Source organism: Metopolophium dirhodum, chromosome 4 (assembly GCF_019925205.1).
Source record: "Metopolophium dirhodum isolate CAU chromosome 4, ASM1992520v1, whole genome shotgun sequence".
Classification (NCBI taxonomy): domain Eukaryota; kingdom Metazoa; phylum Arthropoda; class Insecta; order Hemiptera; family Aphididae; genus Metopolophium; species Metopolophium dirhodum.
The window spans coordinates 24,201,037-24,224,409 of record NC_083563.1 but is presented as its reverse complement, the minus strand read 5'-3'; the positions used below and the strand labels follow the sequence as shown (position 1 = coordinate 24,224,409).

At 28.3% G+C, this 23,373-nt stretch overlaps 4 protein-coding genes across 4 annotated transcripts; 1 reads left to right on the top strand and 3 right to left on the bottom strand.

Moving 5' to 3' along the window:
• Positions 1 to 981: 981 nt before the first annotated feature.
• Positions 982 to 2,154, top strand: LOC132943357 (uncharacterized). Its single transcript, XM_061012322.1, has 3 exons — positions 982 to 1,648; positions 1,708 to 1,837; positions 1,901 to 2,154. The coding sequence occupies exons 1-3, from the start codon at positions 1,301 to 1,303 to the stop codon at positions 2,026 to 2,028; spliced, it is 606 nt and encodes a 201-aa protein (XP_060868305.1). The 5' UTR covers positions 982 to 1,300; the 3' UTR covers positions 2,029 to 2,154.
• A 38-nt stretch (positions 2,155 to 2,192) lies between these two features.
• LOC132943355 (dolichyl-diphosphooligosaccharide--protein glycosyltransferase 48 kDa subunit) lies at positions 2,193 to 6,482 on the bottom strand. Its single transcript, XM_061012321.1, has 8 exons — positions 6,148 to 6,482; positions 5,252 to 5,416; positions 5,047 to 5,183; positions 3,386 to 3,574; positions 3,181 to 3,312; positions 2,939 to 3,097; positions 2,635 to 2,865; positions 2,193 to 2,550 (listed from the first exon to the last, which is right to left on the bottom strand). The coding sequence occupies exons 1-8, from the start codon at positions 6,284 to 6,286 to the stop codon at positions 2,398 to 2,400; spliced, it is 1,305 nt and encodes a 434-aa protein (XP_060868304.1). The 5' UTR covers positions 6,287 to 6,482; the 3' UTR covers positions 2,193 to 2,397.
• A 1,813-nt stretch (positions 6,483 to 8,295) lies between these two features.
• Positions 8,296 to 13,464, bottom strand: LOC132943817 (3'-5' exoribonuclease 1-like). Its single transcript, XM_061012933.1, has 7 exons — positions 13,185 to 13,464; positions 12,722 to 13,073; positions 11,342 to 11,480; positions 10,104 to 10,253; positions 9,903 to 9,992; positions 8,698 to 8,889; positions 8,296 to 8,623 (listed from the first exon to the last, which is right to left on the bottom strand). Exons 2-7 carry the CDS (start codon positions 13,057 to 13,059, stop codon positions 8,510 to 8,512), a joined length of 1,023 nt encoding a protein of 340 aa, XP_060868916.1. The 5' UTR covers positions 13,060 to 13,073; positions 13,185 to 13,464; the 3' UTR covers positions 8,296 to 8,509.
• A 5,670-nt stretch (positions 13,465 to 19,134) lies between these two features.
• Positions 19,135 to 23,094, bottom strand: LOC132943397 (uncharacterized). The gene is made up of 5 exons (XM_061012370.1): positions 22,377 to 23,094; positions 22,004 to 22,125; positions 19,966 to 20,134; positions 19,739 to 19,890; positions 19,135 to 19,637 (listed from the first exon to the last, which is right to left on the bottom strand). The coding sequence occupies exons 1-5, from the start codon at positions 22,441 to 22,443 to the stop codon at positions 19,317 to 19,319; spliced, it is 831 nt and encodes a 276-aa protein (XP_060868353.1). The 5' UTR covers positions 22,444 to 23,094; the 3' UTR covers positions 19,135 to 19,316.
• Positions 23,095 to 23,373: the final 279 nt, after the last annotated feature.

Below are 23,373 nucleotides of genomic sequence, written 5' to 3'. Positions count from 1 at the left end.
AACTAAATAGAGCGGGATGACAATCACATTGATTAGAAAACGCATTAGAAGTAATCCGAAATCAACAAAGAACACAGTTATGAGGAAATAAACGATGGAAGGTTAGAACCGATCCTTTTATTAATAATAATAGTTACTTACCTACATAACATAGGTCCTAAATAATAATAAAATCGAAAATAATATTTTCATCTCTGCCAACCTATAATTTGTTTTCTCAATCTAATAATTATTACCATCGAAATTGTCTGGGTTTTACACACAATGTCTCATGGCATCAGTGTCTACAGGCACTCTTAAATTATAAATTATTATAATGTAATATTATACATTTTGTGTATGTCTTTAACATTCTCAGAACTAATAATATTTAGATAAATTATGTATGAGCTTTTGTGATTTGGCTATCAATTATTATTTTCTTTTTTAATTATTATTTTCTCAATAATTGCTTGAGAACAAATACCTACGTGTCTATTTTAAATTTTTTTTACGTTAAGTTAACGTAAGGAAATATAAATGCCAACTTAAAACAATAATATAGTTACTAAAATATTTAACAAATTTACCTATATTAATTAATACATTATAATAGTTGTAAAAAAAAAACTAATATTTCATTAATATCAAAATAATATAAGAAAAAAAAGTTATTGACATAAACATGACGTGTAGTGTGTATATTATGATATTGCACTTTAGTCTCAAATACGTATTTTTAGATTTTAAATAACACGTACCCAGTGCCCTAGGGCCCATAGTCTGTAGCCATACCTATCTATAATGTTTGTATTTTGTACAAATATTTTACTGTTCGACGGTCGAGTAATATATGCGGGACAAAACGACCTGCGGTGAAGTTCGAACGTTTAGAAAAAAAAAATCGGTAACGATGTTTACTACAAGACCACCACCACCTGGTCAAATATAATATAGCGTGTTGGGAAAAAATTTAAAAAATAAAAAACGTAAACGTTCGTAGGTACAACGCCGACGACGGTTCACGTTTCCTAAACTGTGCGACGATAGTGGCTAGAGGGGTTGTAACATTATACACGCGAGAGTTCGAAAATCAATATAATATAATATACACTTTTGGAGCCACCGCAGAGAAAGTACGTACTTGCATTGGAACGCGCGGTAGAAACTGCCGTGGCGGTGCGTAATAAACAAAATACGATTAATAATAAATGTATTGCTAGTGTTATCGATTGACTTTTTTGTGAGTATCGATGACCGTCGTCGAAACGCGTTAAATCGTGTTCATTTCTAACCTGTCGGGATCGTCGGACGCAGCGAAATGAAAACCACCGACGTCGGGAAATCCTTCGTCGTGTGCCTGTGCGTGCTGGTAGCGAGCGGCTCGTGTTTCCAGAAGCATATCCAAGCACTAACGGCAAAAGTGAACAGACTGTTCGGCAACGAACCGTGCGACAGTGTCAGTTCCAGTTCATGGAAGCCCAACGACAACGACGCACAGCCCGCCGTGTCGCAGTGCAATAATTACACCGGCGACAGATATAATTTATTCGGTGTCGACTGGAGAAACATGGGTTCCAGAATTGCCAACAACTGGTGGATAATTGCTGTGTCTTCGGTTCTACCGTTCGTCGTCTTGTGGCGGATCCAATACAATATGAGACATAGAGTAAACAGACACAAATAAGTTGCTTTTGATTTTGTTCTGAATGATAAATTAATTTTCAGCTCCACGACTGGAAAAAATCGTTCATTGAAAAAGAAAAGGCCCATTCCAGACGACTAACACTACCAGATTTAACTTTGGCTAAACATGCTCGAAGAGAGTCATTGGCTGAATCCACACAAAAACGCACAAGTAAATATTTTTTTAAAAAAATACAATATTCAGTACTGAGGTTATTGTTCTTAATATTTTTAGATCGTCCGCGAAAGATGTCTCAATGCAACATTTCACAGTTTAAAAGCATGAGAAAAAGTTCGATGGAAAGATATGAAGAACTGCTAGGGGACTCAAAGAGAGTTCACATAATTAGGCGGCGGCATTAATGATTTGTTTAGTACCTAATTTAAAGTATTTACATTTGTATCTTGTATGTGCCAATTTTATCTGAGTCAGTATGCACAGCAATTGTTAACTGAATTTTAATAAATATAAAAATGTTGAAGAGTAAATTCTTTTATAGGATTATCATGAAAAATAACAAATGATATAACTGGTATAAGTAAGATGTTTTAATAAAAAAAATCACAAAATTAAATCAATAAGTGCTAAAGTGCAGAGTTTTGTTTTCAATTGAAGTAGATACATTTACATATTTATTCATTAATACATTATTTAAATTTGGACTTATAATATTATGATCAGTTATCACCATCAAGAGTAATGTTAAACAATATAATATTAAACAGTCTGAATTACTCTCCCTTTGCTTTATCTTCTCGATAATGCAAGAAGACAAAACTGAATATAAACACACCAAACATCATTGAAAAAGCACTTGAGTAATATGGATATGCACTTAAGATAAATCTTTCATACTGAGTATGTTCCAATGGAATTACAGACACCTAAAAGTAATAAAAAAATGCATTTAAATGTTTAATAAAAGCAATTTTATTATGCATGATAAATCAAATAAATTTATTATTTACCATGGTTGAACTTCTGATTGCAGTAAATCCAATTCGGTTGTATTCCACTTTAAATTGATACACTCCATATGTATCTGGTATTTTAAATGTAAACTCGTATTTGCCATTTTTTAAATTATTAAGATTACCACGCCAGAACGGATCTATGCGTACAAATTCTACTTGAACATCATTAGCGTTATGAGGGATCCATTTTCCGTTTTCCCAACGTTCCAACTCCACCAAAAATATCTATGAAAAACAAAATTAATAAATTAGTTGTTGAAACTTATCATACAGGTTGTTATTGATATAAAAATATTACAGCCATATCCATAATTGTGTAAGATGGTGGAGGTGACGACTCGCCCACTTTATGATGGTTTACAGACTTTACTCTTATCATACCTCTATCTTTTAATGTCCACAAAACAATGTTTGAAGCAACTTCTTGGTTTCCAGAAATATTATATGTTTTTCCATCCTAATATAGTATTATAGTTTAATATAATGTTAAAATCTGTATCAAAACAGCTAAATCAGATTATTTCAAAAACAAAAACTTACAACTTTTTGTACAGAAGTCCTAAAGGCAACATCAGAAAAGAAGTACAAGGAACCAGAAAATACAACTCTGGCATTATTTCTTGCTTGTAAAGCTGCAATTAGTAATAGATCTTTGCCTGTTCCCAATGAATACTGGAAAAAACAGGTATTTTTTTTAATGGTTTATGATAGTTGATAATTCGTACTTTAATTTAATCAAACTTACATCTTTAACAGGAAGGTCTGGCTTGTAAGAATATGCGGTAGATTCAGCATGAAGAATAGGAAGTACTAAAGGATTTTTTGGATCCGTAATTACTGTAGTTCCTTCATATAATAGTGGTTTTTCATCACTTTTTCCAACGATTTCTTCAGATTTAATTAAGTTTGACGAACTGGTTACTACCAAAGTATGCTGTGTAAATTAAATATTTTTTTTTGTTAATCATTTATAGAAACTTTTAAGTATGTAAACTATTATCAAGGTTTGGGATTTTTATAGTCGGGGACACGAAAAATGATTCCTGATATATACATATAATAGATACATAATTGAAAAGTAATAAAATTACTTTTCTCATTACATTAGATATTTTTATTTAAATTATTTTCCCGTTACTTAACTTTTTCATTCCAAAAATAGGTTGTTACAAATAATGTTACTTTTTTTAAAAAATAATTTTAAAAATCAGTCCATAATGAATAATAACTAGTAGGTTCATTGTTAATGGCTTAATGTTATACATGAACAAAATGTATAAATATTAATTAATGCATTTATATTATAAACTTTTGAAATTGTAAATATATATTTTTAATTTTTCTCAATAAACCAATCCCTTAGTTTTCAGAGGCAAACTGGCCTGGGTGGAGGGGTGGAGGGTTGGAGAAATCCACCAAGGCCGCAGCCGTGACAAGTTTTTTCATCCTGTCTACTTTCAATAAAAAAATATTATATAATAATTTCATAATATTACTTATGCAAAATTGCTAATTTACAATAATAAATTTTCTGCGAATGATTCACTTTTACGTAATATAAATTAAATCAATCCTGAGGCACAAAGATTTTTGGCTATTTTCTAAAAAAATTAGAAATATATATTTAGTGTTTTTTTGGACTATTGAAATCTTCTCCAGCCAGTCCGCAACTAATATTTTCCATTATACATTCTTCATTCATAACTTATTTTAATAACGTGGAAAATAACACGTTACTCCATAGAAATTACTTTTAAAAAGTAAATTTATTACAATTGTGTTAATTTAAATAAATTATAATAAAATTACAGCATTACTGCAAAAGTGATTTGTAATTTGCGTTATGTTACTACCCAACAATGGTCACCAAATAATCAGGTTTGAAGAGGATTCAATACAGTGATTTTCTGTTTTTGTCTAACATACATGTGACATAGTATTTTAGACGTGTTTTTGCCAAATATTCTAATTGATCTATTGAAGCGATAAGAATTCTGAAAACAGATTTGAATTTGTTTTCAAGTCTACTTGAAATCAACTTTCCCACATGTTTGATATTTTCTCCCAAATTCCTAAAAATGTCATATTAAAAAAAATGTGGGAGTCGATTTCAAGTAGACTTAACGACAAATTAAAATCTGTTTTTAGAATTCTTATCGCTTTGATAGATCAATCGGTTGTTTCACAAAGAACCAGTCTAAAATCCTATGTCGCGTGTATGTTAGACAAAAACAGAAAATCACGGTATAGAATCCCCTTAAAATTAATATTTCCCAATTCAGTTGTATACTGGACAGGCGTGTACATTTCAAAATATATTAAAACTGACATTAAAAATATATGGTTCAACTGACATTTAGGTTAATTTCAATATCTAAACTTTTATATTATACAAATTGTTATTACTTTTCCTGAGTCACTAGCATCATAATTCAAATGGTCAATTAAGGAAGAATTTTCTTCAGTAACTTCAAAACCACATTCGGCAGCCAATTCTCTCAAAGCAGAACCAGTAGACACACCACCAGTAAACAAAACATTGCCTATAAATAATAAAGATTCTTGTTATATGAGTAAAATAAGTAATTACGCAATAATTAATAGGTTTTACCTCCGTCGTCAATGAATTGAGTAATTGTTTCAATGTTGAGAGATCCACCAAATTCTTGGACAGTTGGCGCGAAAATAATTAAATTTTCATAAAAGTATTTTCCATACTTAGAAAGCACCAACGTAGGATCGTCAGCTGATTTGAAAGTCAGATGATATCCTCTTTCTAATGATTAAATCAAAATGCAAATGGTAATTTTTTTATTAAAAAAATAAACTTTAATACATATAAGTTGTTAAGATTTTATAGTACTAAAAATTATATAAATATAATATAATAAAACAACAAAATATGCAATCACTTTTATTTATTATTATTTATTATAAATTATTACTTGTTATGTATTATTACATCCTGAAAGACTAAAAAAAAAACCTAATTATTAATCTTTAAAAATTAAGTATTTTAATTTAAACCTCGACTTAAACATTACATGAATTATTATTGTGAAATGCTTATCCAAATGTGAGTAATTGAATTGTGCAATTGTCTGCCAGTAAATAAGATAATGTTATAGTAGAATAATATGTCGAAGAACCTGTATCTGTGTAATAGGTTTCCTATTTAATTAATCTACTTTTAGATTGATGTATTTACCACATATATTATATCAACACGGTATAACTTATATTTGATAATAAAAAAAAAGAATCAAATAATTTATAGGAACAAACTAAGTATGGGTTTACTTTGCTATTTTTTAAGCATCTTAATAAAAAAAAGCAAATGCTGCATCAATCCCAACCAAATGAGTAGTTTAATAAGAACACAAAAACTGCGAGAAAACATATCAAATTTCGTGAACTTTCTGAAGGAAGACCAAAATAATTCTCACATTACTAAATGAATCACAATGGCCTAAAAGCGACCGTGAAATATGGAAAGTTAAATGTTACCTTTAAGAGTGTTAAATAAAATGGAATGTGTCTCTTTGATGACTAAATTGTTGAGTAGTACCAGCGTCTCTTTGGACGCACTGGCGAACGCAGCAAGGCTTAACGTTAATATTGAACACACGTAATATTTAATTAACATTGTAAAATAAAATTACTCAACAAATAAAATAGGAGTAGAGAATGACTGTTGCGCAAATAGCAATCGATAACAAAAAATCATTAACTAATATAACAAAACATAATTTGAGATGGATTCGTGTATTTGTATTAAAAATTATAATATTATACTTGTCTTGATGACTTGAAATTGTAAATAGTGGGTTGTGAGTCGTGACGATTGAAGTACAACAAATACACCGATAACGCGTATCACAGAACGCCACGATGCCGGCATAGAACAAGGGAGCCAACACAATCGTTTTGTTAGGTGTGCCAACGTAAAAAAATTTTAAGAACAATTGTACTCGTACTAGAAATTCGTATTCGTCAAACTAGACCGTTTTAAAAATATGATCCCACGACCCACATTGTCCCGCGACCGCACTGGGATAATGAACCATGTAAATGAGGTACAAGCATCCCGGTTCATTATTTTTAACACCAGTTTTAGCCATAAACCTATAAACTAATGGTAGAAATTCGCTAGACTAAACCGATTTTAAATTATCCCACATTATCCCGCACTATATGGTCCAAACATCCCGGTGCATTATTTTTCACACCGATTTAGTCTAGCGAATTTCTATCATTCCACTCCACCCTGCCATAAAATGCACGGGAATCTAGGGCTGACGGTATTGACCGACAATTTTCGGTATTACGGTATTGATTTCAATACCGGTTTGAAACGGTATACCGAAAAACCGAAATGTTTCGGTATACCTAAATACCGATATGATACGGTTAGGCCTGGCGGTATTTTCGGTATACCGGTATTTTAAAATTATTTTGGTAAACGGTACACCGTAAAAACCGAATGAACGGTTTTAGAGCTGTTTTCTAGTATCAATGGCAATAGATTATAATATTATAGATTATAATATTATTATATTATAGATTATAATATTATTATATTATAGATTATAATATTATATAAAATACTATACAGTGTTTCCCTTTAAAGGTAACACGACATATTTCAATCCAGTGACCTCGGATTGTTATGGGATTTTCGGAAGGAGTTCAGGAATACATAAATCTACATTTTTTGATAATTTTCAAATTGTTATAGCTTTTAGTGTGCGCATGCGCAATACAACTTGCTATTTTTTAAATAGCAACAGGTGTTTTAAATATCAAATTCGGATAGACCGAATTTTTTAAGTCATTTTGACCTCTTAACCATAGCTCTAAAACCAAAATTGACTGAATTACAACGATCAAATTGAATTTTTCAACAATTATGGTTTTTACGATATTTAAAATTTCACAGTACACAATATACTACAATTTTGAATAGAACAGTGTCTATACTATTGCTCAAAATAAAATTTTTAGAAGCAATTGCTGCATAAAAGATGCTTGATTGCTGTAGTATTCCTATACAAATGACTATGACCGTGCTATGACTATTGTTGTACGAAACCACAAATTTCTGGATAAAAGACTGACAAAAGTCGGAAAACAGTTACTTTGCAGTCGAAAATTTATACCTAAGAAAATAAGTATTTTTAGACTACCCTTAGGCCTAAACCTCTATCCACTATGGTTAATTTTATGTAGTGATGATTAACACTATTTCTTAAATGTAAGATCCAGATTGATATTTTTATCAATAGTCTCCCTTTCATGTTTTTGATGATGACAATACTAGTCAGTGTATGACAGCAGTCAACAGTACTTTAGTCAAATGGTTCTTTAGTTCACTGGATTCTATTGATTTCCTATTATCAATTATGAATAATATTAACACAGAATATGTTTATATGTTTATTCTGTGATATTAATATGTCATAATATCATTAAAATAAAATTGACATATTAATAAATATATTATTCGAAAAAAAAATCTTATGGTAAATATTAACTGGTTTTTGAATTGTATCAATTTTCTTTACCTATAGTTTTGCTTGTTTTATTTATCTATTGACCTTTACTATTTTTGAATATCTATAGAATGAATATACTAAAAAAAACACATTAACAATATAATAAAATAACTAAAAAGATAATATTTTATTTAGTATTAAAATTATAATTATTACAATGATCACAATTAAATTGACTTGAAGTCATATTAAAGACAACTAAAATTTTTAAATTAAAAGATAATTTAAAATTTTGTTAACAAAGAATCATATTTTACAATAGAAGGAACATAATAGTTGAATGTTGAAACAGTTTTTAATAAATTTAACCAATGTTAAATGCCACTATTTAAATCTAAACTCTTCAATCGTGTAACAAACCACCTATGGTTATGACTATGCATTCCATCACAAAATATATTGTGCACAGGTCTTACTGGCAATGGATCCTGTGGAAATATTCAACATTCATTATAATATATTTCATAAATTATTATACAGATATAAAAAAAATTATAATTACATCTTTTCCATAAGGTGTTGGGGTTTTAAGCGAAATAATTCGTTCATTTTGATCTATAAAAGCTCCATCTTCAAGTAATCGTAAACATATCCTGGATATATTAAATGAATCATCTAGGCCACTATGAGGGTTGCCTTCAAATTGCATATCCAAAAAGGTTAACATTGCATTCAAATTGCAAGGAACTGAATGCTACAAGTAATGAGGTTTATTTTGTATTAATATTATAGAAGAATAAATATTTATACAAGGAATATACACAAAATAAACTGTTTGCTTCTGTATGGCAAAGGGATTTTTCTTTCCAAAGGTGACAATATAAAGTCAAAGAAGACGCTCCTCTGAAGAGAATGAGTGTTGCAGGCAGGGCAGTTAGTAGCTTGTAAACTAATGTCAGAAGAATCCATATTACAAAGCCCAACAACTGAGGGCAGCTTAAATATTTTGGAACATTCCAGAATTGATGGAGTTAATTTTCTCTAATCAGTAGTGATAAGAGGCAATACCTAGGTTTACAGTCTAGAAATCAAACAATAATCAATGGAATGCAATAGTGACACACCACATCTCCAGCTGCAAAAATATCACAAGTTGTGAAGTTGACCAGAAAAATCAAGGTCTGTTTTATGAGACAAAAAGTCCTAATAGATTTTTTTACTTAAAAGGGGGAAATAATTAACATACAGACAAAATGATAACTTACTGTGAAACATTGAGGAAACATGAGAAGAAGTTGTTGACCTCATGTATACATACATCTCACACTTGGTCTCGCGTCACCATACCGGGATTGAACTTTTGAATCAGTTTGGATAAGATAACCTGATTCACTCCCCTCACTTTAAAATTCTCATTAAGACATTTGGATACTTATTTGTCAATGGAGGAATTAAAAGGAATTCACCACCAACATTACTAAGCTGTTATTGAGGCAGTAAACAACCAACCAAAGGTTGTAAGAAGTTACTACAAAAATGAGATTTCAAAGCTTACTACCAGGTACCTAAAATATATTGAAATACTGAAGTATACTGTGATTATAAACAAAAAAGTGGAGAAATCTCTGTGAATTTTATTATATTTTCATACAAACTTAATTTTTTTTAAAAAAATGGAACTTATTTTGTGTATACCACTCATAGGTATGATATTATTATTTACAATAATACTTTATTAGTGTATAAATATGTAATATAAAAAATTACCTTGACTTGTTTTGTAAAATAAAACGCTTTAAATACTTTTCTTATATTAATCCATTTAGTAGCAAATTTTGGATATGGAATTTCCGACATCTAAAATTTGTATGGTCTTAATATTAGCCGAACAAAATAGTTTATAGATAGTAAAATACTTTACAATTCTTTACATATTATATTTTAATCAAAAAATATATAAGAACTTACTAAACATTGTCCATAAAGAAACCGAGCCATATCAAATGGGCCATCAGTGACAATAGAAAATTTGTGTTTAATTCCAAGTTCATGTTCTTCTAACCATTTAGTAAATCGTAACAAACATACTTCAAATGAATCAGCATTATCGATTTTATCCTGGTAATTAAAATCATAAATTAAAAATCAAGGCATTTTTTAATGTATTAAACTACTTGATATGTTTGCAAGGAAAATCTATGAATCATAAATATGTTTTTGGGGGGGAGGGACACTGAACTTTGTCTATGAACTATATTTAAAAAAATATCAATTACTAATAACTTAAAAATAAAGTCAAAACATATCATTTTTATTGAATTCATTGTTAATTATTGAATAATTTACATTGATACACTTAAGAAGGATCTTTGATAAGAAAAATATGAAACGTAATTTATTGTAGTTAGTATTGAAGCCATTGCTTGGCATTTAATTTTGTTACATATCAAGACAAATAAACAGATTTATTAATTTGATGAATCTGACGCTTAATATTAATTTAATTTATACAAAAAAAGTAGTAATGTAGAAAGTATAACTAAAGAGAACGCAGCACCCGCATGTCTTACATGTGCTCTGTTGGTTTAAATTTAGAGTGAATTGACCTATTATCAAATTTAGAAGTAAGAATATTATTTAGGCAATCACATAGGCTTTTTATTATATTTTAATTTTAAAGCGATTTATGAGTATTTTAAATTGTAAATTGTTTGTACATCTTAAAATACTCGCTTTAAAATTATAATATAATAAAAAGCCTATGTGATTGCCTAGATAATATTCTTACTTCTAAATTTGATTATAGGTCAATTCATTCTAATTTTTAAACTAACGGAGCTACACGCATTCTGCTGAGCGTACAATTTTCTATGTTATACACTTGTAAGACGGAGACAATATATGCGGGTGCGGCGTCCTCTAAAACATTAAGTAAAATGGTCAAAATTACTTAAATAATAGTATTTTAAACTATTAATGAGGATAGGTACCATGACTATTGAATAAAATATTTTTTGGTTTAATTTCAAAAGTAAAAAATAGAAAACATTTTCAAATACACACATTTTGAGAAAAATACAACTTAAAAATGAGCATGAATACTAAACTACATTAAGTTTATGCTATTTTGTATAAATAGATTACCTTTTTCTTTAACAAGGTTTGTCCTATGGATTAGTTAAAAACAGTTTTAAAAATTAACTTACTTGAGTTATACCAGTTAATTTAATGCAAAACTCGGATAACTTTGGATTGATTGATGGTTTTACAAATGCTTGAAAATGATCTATTATTTTCCGTTTTTTAGCATCAACCAATACAGCTGGAAATTCTATGATTTCAAACCTAAAATATTAATTAGATAATACATGTAAAATTTATACAAAAAATAATAAAAATAGAGTTAACTAAATTATTTAATGAGACATTAAAATATGAATTTAATATTTAAGTTATACTTGTTTACCTACATTCAATAATTTTAATATATTATTTACTAGTACTACTAATGTTCTAGGTGCATTTAATAAAGTACTTATTAATTTATAGTGAAATACAATTAATTAAAAAGCGGTTACAAGACAATTTTATAACTTCTACATGGAATAATAAAATGAAAAGAAATTACAAATAGATCCAAATTATGGTCATAATAAATATAGTATATACTAATTTAATTTTATAAGGTTATGAAAATGTACCTATGTAACTCAGGATTTACCAAATAATCAAATTGTTGAGAGGTAAGAGCAATTTTGAGGAATAACATTTTATTTTCATTTACAGAAAGTAATTTAATTTAATTTAATATAATTATCTAGGTACATAACTAGGTATCAATCTAGTTTAGCACCCACGTAAGTTTAAAAAATTTTTTTTCAGAAACCTATATAATAATGGAAATTATTTGTTTTTATGGTTTAGCCTTACAAAGTTCACGATTTTCAGTGTTTTACACACTTTCGCAATGGTTATCGTTTACCGCGCTTATAACAAATTTAAAACTTTTTTTTTTTGAAACTAGATAAATCAACGTTTTAAAAATTATGGTACAAAAATAATTCTTACATCCACCCATGGTGGTTTTAAATAACAAGTTGAGGGATGTTTTCGATTTTAATTGTCCGAGTAAGCGCAGCGAGCGAGTGACCACATCGCGTGTATATGAAAATACCATAAATTTAAATTAGCTATAACTTTAAAATATGTCTGACTGCCAAATTCAGACTTCCCCATCGTTTTCAGCATGTTTAACTACATAGGTAGATTAAAACAAATACAATTTTAAAAAAGGGTGTTCAGTAAAACAGAGTAATTTCAAACGCGCAGTAAAATATTCTGTTGTACGAATGCGTAAAACACCGAAAATCATGAACTTTGTAAGGCTTTAATTTAAAAACTAATGATTTCCTGCAATTAATTTTCATAATATTGTTCTTAACTCGTTGTAATAAATAGGTTTCCAAAAAAAAATTGAAAAATTTGATTGGGCGTTAAACTATATTTGTTCCCATAATTAAATAACTGTCTTCTAATGACAAATATATTTTTGCAAAATAGAAATAATTTATCAGGTATAAACGTACTTGTAATCAGCAGGATTATTTTCAGTGCATGTTGCTTCAATATCAATGACAACAAAATACGGAAAATAAGTTGCCTCAGATTCACAGATTTTAGCTTTGATCAATGCTTGCATTCTATAGTGGTTTTTTAAACGTTTTTTCAAAACATCTATTTCACCATCAGTATTGAGCATTTTATTTCTCATTGTATTTATCAATTGACATTTTTTCATGCGGTTTATTTTGCCATTAACTGATGCCAAACGCTGGAACATGGGTAAATGTTCCAGTGGTATCCTACGTTTATCACAGTCAAACTCTTCGCTGTCAGAATCAACATGACTGTCACTATTTGACATTTCTACCGACTAACCTAAGACAGCATTAAACAAAACAAATTATTAGTACCTATATTAAAATGGGTACCATCCAGATTGCAGGTAACAAAATGTAAATTAATTAATACAAATTTGATATACTTTACTTTTAAAGGTTCTGAGACGAATTGAATTATTTAATAGGAGTTCACAAAAATAATAGTACAGTTTTTTAAATTTTAAACCAAGCAATTTGAAAAATTAAATTCTCAAACGGAATTCTGAATTTAACACAATACCATTATTGCCATGATTAATACAAAAAAACTTATCTATGACTTTTGAGGCCAATTTGCAGAGTGCAGACAGCAATACAGCATATTTTATTATCTGACTGATTGCAGACTGTTTGTTCGGTTATGTTTGAGACACGGTTTAAGATATTATTTCTATCTTATCCCCGGGTTGGGTGCACGACATACAATTATTATTTGGAACCAAAGGCCTCAAAAGTGTGATAACAATAGTGGAACAAAAAGTAGTAGTACCTATCTTTTGTTCCACAATATATTTGTTCCAACCATGAACATTAGAGAAAGGGCGCCAATCCACAAAAAAGAATAACAGTAAGTGCAGATTAAATACAAAAAAAATATTATACTTAAGTAGTGAACATAGTAACTGGTAAGTTACATCATGTTTCAATTTTCAACCAGCATTCATACCTAAAAATTAAAATATACGTAAGTACCTATTAATTCTATAGAATTTGTGCATTTTATATTTATATCATGTTTTTTTAATAGCAATAAATTAAGTACACGATTTATATTTATGTATTATATAATTGTAGGTAAATGAAAAACGATTATGAAATATAAGCGAAGACGGTTTATACATTACAAAGCATATTTTATGAAAAATCGTATGTATTTATATTTTATATATTGCTATTTGCTAGTGAAAATTTGCTACTACCTGTGTCGTCTACCTGTAGTAATTTATTTTACTATAATAGTAGTACTAATGTACTATTATAGTAGAGAATAGTGAATACGAATAAATGTTGGATAAAATATGTTTGCCGAAAACAGCATTTATTAAATTGTTAATATTTAATTATTATATAATACTTTGTACCTATATATATTTGTATCATATTATAATATTATTGTTACCTATACTAAATGTTGATTCAATACCGATTTTCCGTCTCCAAAATAACTATATTATATTATAGGTAGCTTTTCAAATATTCAAATTGTGATTTTCCTCTTGTATCTAGTATTGTTTTTTTGTATGGAAATGGTCAACAACATCGCTATCTACATGAATACTGGGCTACCATAGGCTTCTCAAGCCCAGTTTGAAAGATCGCAATACCTACCTTCATTTTTCTTTAAAATCTATGTAACATAAACGGCCCTGGCACATAAAACACGATTTTCCATCCCTTACATAGTTAAAACAAACATTTTCGAATTTTTTTTATAAAAATGTAACTTACCGATGCCGACGATGCAGTAAACTATCTATCTTAGTTTTGAAATTCAGAATTTAAAATACATATTTGATTTAAGAGTGAAAAGCTTAAAAAAGGCTAACGATAAAATGTATAATTTTTTCCATAAAATGTTTTAAAATCGCCAATATGGATATGTAAAATAAATATTTTCAAAAATGTTAGTGTTTTCTGAAATAGGTAATGCTAGTGGCTCAAATTAAATATCACCGTCTTTCCGTATTGCAGTATATACATATTAGTTATCTCATCGACGAAAGGTCCGCATAATATAGGTAATAATATACAGAGTGATTTTTTTAAGCATGCTCATTGTTCACCATATTTTTATATTTATATTGTGCATAATTCGTAGCCCTGAAAGAATAGTGACACAACTCAAAAAATACGTTTTTCGAGTTATTACTTACGTTCAAAATTTGCAGAATTGCATGCTTTATATTTTAGTTTGGATACAATTGGATATTAAATATTAATTTTAACGTAAAACACAAATTATTTCATAAACTTTGAATATTTTTTACATCATTTTAAGTTATTAAAAATAAGATTTTATTAAAAATTAAAATAATTATAAGTTCTAGGAACTATAGGTACTTAACTAATAAGCTACTTGTCCAAAATTAAATGCTTTTTTTTTTTTTTTTTTATTTATTATTTAAAATACATCTACAATCTATACAGTTATTTGTACAATAATTAGATTTGATAAAGGAAAGACTATAAAATTAACGGCGAATAATAGGATTGGGAAGTTATCCATTGATAACACCCAGCGATTGAATGCTTATAGATCAAATACTCAGAATAATTCAATAATATTACGTTAGAAAATATGAAATTAAAAATGCATGTTGTAATTTATTTAAAAGAGTAAACAACTTAAAAACTGATAACGATAAAAAATAAAGAAAATCCAAAAATGTTGTTTTGAAACGAATTAAAATTATACGTGAAAGAGATGTTTGCAAAAACGTTGTTTTCTGAAATAATGAGTGACGTCTTACGTAAAATGGATCACTCCGTATGCCCTTTACACGCTCCCGTTTTTCGGGTTTTTCCTTAATTTTTGTTGTTTTTCACGGCGCTTTTGAAAACTATTGGGATTTTAAAATTTTGACTTCTCGAGTACACCAACTAGATTCACTTTCCCATCAAACAAGATAGGTACTGTTGGAGAAAATCGAAGCAGTTTTACTGCCCCAAACGGCGGTGTCAGACACAAAAAGTTTTCGAGTTTTCGACGAGCTAAGAATTTATGACCTGACCTGCAATATTGTGTTGGCAAGTCGCGGTGAAGATCACACCGGTCCGGCGACTACGAGCCGTTAAGTGGCCCGACCAAAATGGTTGGTGCAAATCTTGTGCCTGTCCAAAGTTCCGTTACTATAATTCGTTGATTAACACGGCAATAATGACGGTGGCCGTGGCCACCGGAGTCAAGATTGAGAGACCACCCGTCTCGTCGCCGCTGCACATGTTCGGCCGGCCGAAGCGGACGTGCAGCAGTCAAGCGGATCCGCCGGGACTATAGTCCGATGCCGAACATCCCAGTGCGGTTTACTTTGGCCGACATCGAGTACGTCCCGGGCGCGAGTTTAAAAACAGCCGAACTAAACCTCACGCGCGGACAGCAGTGCACGCGAGTTTGCTGCAGGAGCCTGTAACCCACCGGTGTGGTAGGACCCGAGCTCCGCTCAACGCGGAAACGGACAAAGCGATTCATCCGACGCTTATTTTGTTGCGCTTGATATATATATATATAGCTATTATATAGGTATTGGAATCCAAAAAAAAATGGACACTGCTCAATCGGGTATCACCGAAAACAGTTATACCTATAGATTATAAGTTTGTTCTACCGCAAATCCAATATGATTTACACAAATAAACGTTTGGTATGTTACCTATATAATATAAATTATAACAATTATTATTTATATTATTGATTATTATTAATAAACGCGTCAACACGCTAGTGGGAATTTAATCTATAGACTATATACGTACCAGGTATACTTTCGGTATTTTTTGTAACCGGCGTAACGATCTCATTTTATATCGAAAATGCTATAACATAAAACTTTAGAGAAAATACCAAGTATCTACGGTTATTTGTTTTTGAGTTAATAAAAAAAACTATACTACATAATATTATATTAGGTATGCGGTTATCCTTATCATAATCAAAAACGTAAATGTAAAATAATAAACACATTTATGAATAAAATTAAAAAAAGTCTTAAATTATAATACTGTATTGATTCGCTAAGCCAAGACGATTTTTTTATGCAATTCCTTCATCATATTGTACTTATTTTATTAAATTTATTTTGTCTTGAGTTTAACATAAAATGCAAATACTTGAAGACAAAATATTTTATATTATCCGACATTATAAAGTTTTCATTGGCGTTTAAAGTTTAATATAAGCGCTGTCAACAGCCACAACGTTGAAATTTGTTTGCGGTGTAAAAGTTACCAGATTCATTAGGCCCCCGAGCTACGTTATATTCATTAAAAACTAAATCGATAAATAATAAACAAATGAAGTACAAAATTCTGAATACGATGTTTCTATCAATTTATAAACTTTTTATAAATTGAATTCTTTTAATATCGTACCGTAAATTTAAAACTTTTGTATTTATTTTGCTAGTTGAATAGTTGATTATCGTAAACATTAAATAAAAAATGATTTATTATACCACTTTTTCACTCGGTCTCGGTGTATGGCAAATCTTCAAAATAACTAATTTAAAAGAATTCTGCGTAAAGGTCAGACTAGTTGTAATTCAATAATAATAAATACCGACTAAATGTTAGTAAATGGTTAAGTGATAAATAACAATATAAAATTAGTATATATTTTATAATATTAAATCTATACTTTTTGTATCAAAGTACACCATTTGAAGTCCTAAGAGAACAAAATTAAGTTTATTTATAGTTTTAGTATTTTGTACATATAAGTAGATGTTACTGATGAATGATAATATTGAGAATTGCGATACCTTAAAGCACAGTCACAAGTGATAAATCCGCTTTTTGTAATCCACAACAACTTTTTATTTTTTTACCAATCAATTTTTAGGCTCACAATTTTGTTCAAAGTATTAAGTGGTTGTAGGGCGTCTTACGCAACAATAAATTATTCTTTTGCAAATATCTACGATTTTTTTCAGCTCATAATAAGAGAAAGTTATTATTTTAATATTCAAGTTACCCAGATTGACGATAATCATTAAAATATAATACCTAATTATAAAATTAACGATTTGTAAGCTTCACTATCAAATTATTATGTATTTGTAACAATTGTTTTTCTAAATTTTTACAAGGTACATATTATATTACATCAGGGCTTAACTTCAAGAAATTAGAAGTGCATAGCTTTTCCAAAGTACAATTTTATATAAAATATTAAAAAGCTATTAAGCGTTATTTTGTGGTTATTTAAATACAAATTACCGTATATACTTGAATTGTTCATCAAATGTTTATAATAATGTTATAATTTTCAAAATATTTTGATTATTTTTAATCTATTCATAGAATTTCAAATTATATGAACTTGTACTCAAGTTTTTTGTACTTGTGCTCAATTGTTAATATTTCCTCTCAAACATTATAATTTATTAAAATACAATATTATTATTTTATTTTAACATCGTTCGCCAGTCACCCCAAAATAAAATACCATCGGACTAACTAAATAATTTAGCATTAGTATTAAATACTAAAAAACATTAATTGTCATTAAATTATGATGATAATCAAATTAATTATGTACAAAATATTAAGACGTATATGTCATAATAATATAATATTGTAACAATACAATAATATCAAGTTTCAAGTATAAGCTACATCTTCACCGCAGCGGCGCAGCACGTATATTATTGTTGACTGTTTCATGTAGGTACACGGAAAAAAATGTTTGGTTTATCTAACTTCAATTTTAGGTACATTATCTGTAAATTATAGTTCCCTATGGCATTGCTATATTTTTAGTTTCAGATACTATTTTTTTATAGTTAGAATATTATAGTCACTACATCTAAATATTGGTTAGTTGCATTTCAACTATTTCATATAGCTAAGATGACAGTTGTTTTAATGCATTCAGACTAAATGCAACTAAACTTTATAGGTAATATAATTACAATTTTTTGTCAATTTGACTTCATAATTAGTTATTTACCTTAATTAAATTAGTTGAAACTGCCAAATAAAATACCAATTGCATTAAAATATATAGTTGCACTAGAAAATAAAATTTTAGTTAACTTACTATAAAATTATAGTCAATGCTCTAAAATAATTTAGTAAATGCAGTAAAAGCACGTAGAATAGATTAAATTTATAATAATTAATATATTACATTATATTGTAATAGTTAATAATTTAATCCATTCTGTGGTAAAAGTAAATAAATACAAAGTAAGTAAAAAAAACTGTTTTTATTAACATAAAATAATAATTGATAATATTTTTTTATTATGTAAGTATTTATTATACATTTTACATCCAGATTGTTATTTAAAGAATAATTTCCATTTTATATAAAAAAAAAACAGTAGGTAGGTACCTAATCAAATGAAACTTATGTATATTTAATAGTAAATGGAAAATATGAATATAATAATTATCATATGTTATGCAATATATAGCTAAATAAAGTTTATATTTTATAACATTGAAAACTTATGTATTATATTACTTTATATTAGGTAGGTATATTAATACAAGTGGGCATTTACTACCTAGTGACAGTTTACATGTTTTTTAAATCGTTGATAAATGTTTTAACAAATAAAACATGTTTATCGGACTTGAGTGTTGTATCAAAGAAATAGTTTTGGATAAACAACCAAATTTGTTCACTTTCTTGAGGATAGTTTAAATTCAGAGCAAAATATGATTTGTAACAAACATCTAACGCTTTTAACGGTGTTTCCAACTTGTAATATATGCTGTTGATCACAGCATAAATGTCAGTGTTGTCAACAATTATTATATATGATTGTAATGTTGTACCATATTGAACTGCCTTCTCTATTTTTTGGGCATGAACATTTCTTAATTCTGCGACATCCTGAAATAAAATTTACCAAAAAATTATATTTAATTAATAATTAAAAACATAAATAAGTAACACTTAAAATTATTTGAAATCTATTTATTAATGAAACTTACAGGTATAAATAAAACAAAAGAATCTGCCTGTTCAGCCTTTGATGGTCTCCAAATTGAATGTTTACCGTCTCGTTTACGCTTTTTGTCCAACTTGATTGTTAATGGTTGAAAAAGTTGAGGCAAAAGTTTAAGAACAGATATGTTATCATTACCTTAAAAAATACAATTGTATTTGAAGATAAAACAAATATATTAAATAAAATATTAACTAGGTAATTAGTAATTACCAAGCCTTGACGGGGTTTTAAGTTCGGAAAGTAAAGTAGACTCGTCTTGTAATGAAAAACGTTTGTTTAGTTTATCAATATACTTGATTAACTTCACTTTAAATACATCAAACTTATGAAATAGGAGTTTATCTTTTCCAGGATACAAAGTCTGGAAATCAATCTCAATCTATAACAGTAATAATACAAGTAAATCCAATGTTGTTTGATAAAATATAAACATGTTATACAAATTTAGTAAAACCATAGATAATATTATAATACCAACGTTAATACATTAATTTCATTGTACACAATATTGTATTATTTACATAAGCATTTAAATACAAAACTCACTAATAAATGACCAGTAGGATTTTTAAAAGCAGGATAAAGTTCGATACAATTTTCTTTTATTGTCAATCTATAATTTGATGTCTCAGTCCAATATTTATGTAAAGTAAGGGTAGGTTGTGTGTTGTTCTTAAGCCACAATATTTTTTCTTTACACTCTAATAATTGGATATTACAAGTTAAAATAAATACAAAATATTTACTATCTTACATTAAGAAATTAATACCGTCATCAATTAAAATATCAATACCCTGTCGACTGTGTTGTTACAATAACCTTTGATGGATTTATTTGTTTAATTTGCTTTCGTAGATAACAGTATTTGTCATATAGTTTCCCTCGCATTGGGTGTACATTATTTCCGTCTTTAAAATAAGGGGTAAAATAGGTTTGACCAGTCTCACTTAGAAATAATTGTTCAATGCCTTTAGTTTAAAATTTAAATCATAAAAAATTAGTCTTTTTATAAATGTGTAACGGTAAAAACAAACTAAAAACTCTTCAGAAATTCTACCTTTTGCTAATAGTGTAAATTTATTTTTTTCAATTTTGATAGACTGCTGAATTTCATGTTTAATAATGATGGAAGATAAACTATTTCTAATGAATTGATTTAATGTACCAACAGACTCATAATAATTTAGTACTACTTTCCCATCACTATATTTATTCAATATTTTACTTATATAATCTTTTGCTTTATTGGCCTAAGGAATAAAACAAAAATAATAGATTAAGTACAAGTTCTGACCTATTTTTTTTTTAAATAAATAAGTAATTTAAACCTCAACAATTTCATCAGTACTTAATGATTGATGGCAGTCATTATTTGAAGTGCCAATATGGTTGGTCAAATTTTTTCCAGGATCTAAATTTTATGATTTAAATTTAATGAATACAGTACATTAATACAAAAATATGTAGAACTACCTTGATAACTACCGCCTATAAATAGTGATATTTTTGTATTATCATTAGATTCAAGCAGTGATGTGTTACCAAATACATTTTCATTGGAAAATAAATCAATGTTATTTTTTACACCTTCAACATCGTGCAACTCAAAGTTTGTTATGTCTGATATATTTATTTTGTCTACATGCTCACCTAGATATTTATATGAAATAAAAATATTCAAGTGTATTAAGAAAAATAAATCTTTTAAGATTTTGAACCTACTTATTTGATCTTCCAGCACTAAAGGTGAAATTTCAATAGATATAGATGCTTCAGTATATTTGATCGATTCCTATTGGTTAAAATAAGAATATTTAATGAGTATTTTGAGGTGATCCATTTAATATGAGATACTTAGTCGAGTATTTATCTTAAATTAAAAAAACTTATTGAAATAATCAATTTGGTAGGTATAAAAAACACTTTCTATTTAAAGTAATAATTAATGGTCAAATAGTTATTGTACAATTTATTAATCATTGTACATACTGAAGTATTAACTGATGTTTTATAGAATTATATGATATATATTATATTATATTTAATGATAATACTTAATATAGATTAAAGATTTAAATTTCCATAACTACTGCCAAGTGGACAAGAAATATGAAATAACATGTATAGTCGTATTGGTTATAAGTATAAAGTGTTTCAGGGACTGATTTGACAAGTTATTGTTGTTTATATATATAATTCTAAAATAGGTATACATAGGTAGGTAGGTATAATAACTTATTTACTCACTTGAATTTCTTTTAGCCTAGTTAGTTTACTATAAAATGATGAACGTTTACCCATCTTTGGTATTAATTCTTTTACCATTAGTTCCGTTAATGACAAAAAGTCATCTTTACCGATTTCTTCATCTAGTTACATTTAAAAACACTAAGATTAATAGGTTAGTTACAATTGAAACATTCATTTTTGAGTCAAATAATTCTACCTACGTATAGGCTATTCCTTTAACTCATAAGTAGGTATGTATTTTGTTAGAACTTAGAATTAGAAAACATTTAAAGCAGATACATTCAAAACTGTATATCTTAATAATATAATCTTGTTAGTAATTTATGAATTTTACAAACAAAAAAAATAAATAATAAAATATAATAATTACCTTTAAACGTATCGATGAGTTCCTCAAATCCCCATTCAATCAGCACACCAACAGTAAATTCATCCATTGCAAAAGAAGTCGATCAACAATAATTATACGCAGACGACGACGACGGAAGTCAGGTGGAAGGTATAAGAATATACGATTATAATTCTGACTGTACCGTGTACAAGCACGATATAAAAAAATAGTTAGGTACAAAAGAACGGTCAAACATCTATTACTTATGTATACACATTAGTATTTACTATTTAGTACATCACGACACAAGTAAATTCAAAAGTGCAGTGGAAACTGGAAATTATTGCAGTGATGAGTGAATGAAAATAACAACAGTGATGTTATGGGTAATTTTTATATAAACGGACAATGCGCGACGTACGGATGTTAGGACAATGGACACACGTGAAATGTTGTATGTATTTACTTATGCATCTAAAAATAGTATGACAAAAATAATAAAACTTAATTTTATAATTATCCCAACTGAATAATATAGTAACAATACCTAATCGTTTAGCTCTCGACATATGCAGACACCAGTTTTAGTTACTTCAACTAGTATTATTAGTAATAGATCTAAATAATATTAACTATAAGTTTTAGCTTATTTAACCATTTATTTTTGTTGTACCTAAATATAATTTAACCATGCCAACTATATTTTATTGGTAAATGTCTGACCATAACTTTATAGTAAATGTCAGTACATAGTTGTATTAAGCCTCACTAAAATATAATTAGACCAACTAAATTGTTGTCACCCAAATTTATTTGGTTAATATTTTTTTCCGTGTACACTTGCACACTTGAACAGGTGTGTATCTGCAGCTCTCCCACATATTATTATATATTCATATGGATAATACTTCTCGTGTACGTGAAATTGAAGAAACTTTGTTTAGTATTGTATTTAATAAGTGATAAAAAGCAACATAAAAATGCCGTTCCTGACACCCTCGTCGCTGTAGCGTCGCGTCGCGTGGGGATGTACGTC

What these genes read in the sequence shown, in the direction of transcription:
- LOC132943357 (XM_061012322.1), top strand. Translation starts at nt 1,301, where the DNA reads ATGAAAACCACCGACGTCGGGAAATCCTTCGTCGTGTGCCTGTGCGTG. An exon ending in AATACAATATGAGACATAGA is followed by an intron (nt 1,649 to 1,707) that starts GTAAACAGACAC and finishes ATTAATTTTCAG; the next exon opens with CTCCACGACTGGAAAAAATC. An exon ending in ATCCACACAAAAACGCACAA is followed by an intron (nt 1,838 to 1,900) that starts GTAAATATTTTT and finishes TAATATTTTTAG; the next exon opens with ATCGTCCGCGAAAGATGTCT.
- LOC132943355 (XM_061012321.1), bottom strand. Translation starts at nt 6,286, where the DNA reads ATGTTAATTAAATATTACGTGTGTTCAATATTAACGTTAAGCCTTGCT. An exon ending in TTTATTTAACACTCTTAAAG is followed by an intron (nt 5,417 to 6,147) that starts GTAACATTTAAC and finishes TTTAATCATTAG; the next exon opens with AAAGAGGATATCATCTGACT. An exon ending in CAATCAGAAGTTCAACCATG is followed by an intron (nt 2,551 to 2,634) that starts GTAAATAATAAA and finishes TATTACTTTTAG; the next exon opens with GTGTCTGTAATTCCATTGGA.
- LOC132943817 (XM_061012933.1), bottom strand. Translation starts at nt 13,059, where the DNA reads ATGTCAAATAGTGACAGTCATGTTGATTCTGACAGCGAAGAGTTTGAC. An exon ending in TTCTTTATGGACAATGTTTA is followed by an intron (nt 9,993 to 10,103) that starts GTAAGTTCTTAT and finishes TACAAATTTTAG; the next exon opens with ATGTCGGAAATTCCATATCC. An exon ending in CAACACCTTATGGAAAAGAT is followed by an intron (nt 8,624 to 8,697) that starts GTAATTATAATT and finishes ATATTTCCACAG; the next exon opens with GATCCATTGCCAGTAAGACC.
- LOC132943397 (XM_061012370.1), bottom strand. Translation starts at nt 22,443, where the DNA reads ATGGATGAATTTACTGTTGGTGTGCTGATTGAATGGGGATTTGAGGAA. An exon ending in ACTCATCGATACGTTTAAAG is followed by an intron (nt 22,126 to 22,376) that starts GTAATTATTATA and finishes AAATGTAACTAG; the next exon opens with ATGAAGAAATCGGTAAAGAT. An exon ending in CTAGGCTAAAAGAAATTCAA is followed by an intron (nt 20,135 to 22,003) that starts GTGAGTAAATAA and finishes TTACTGTTATAG; the next exon opens with ATTGAGATTGATTTCCAGAC.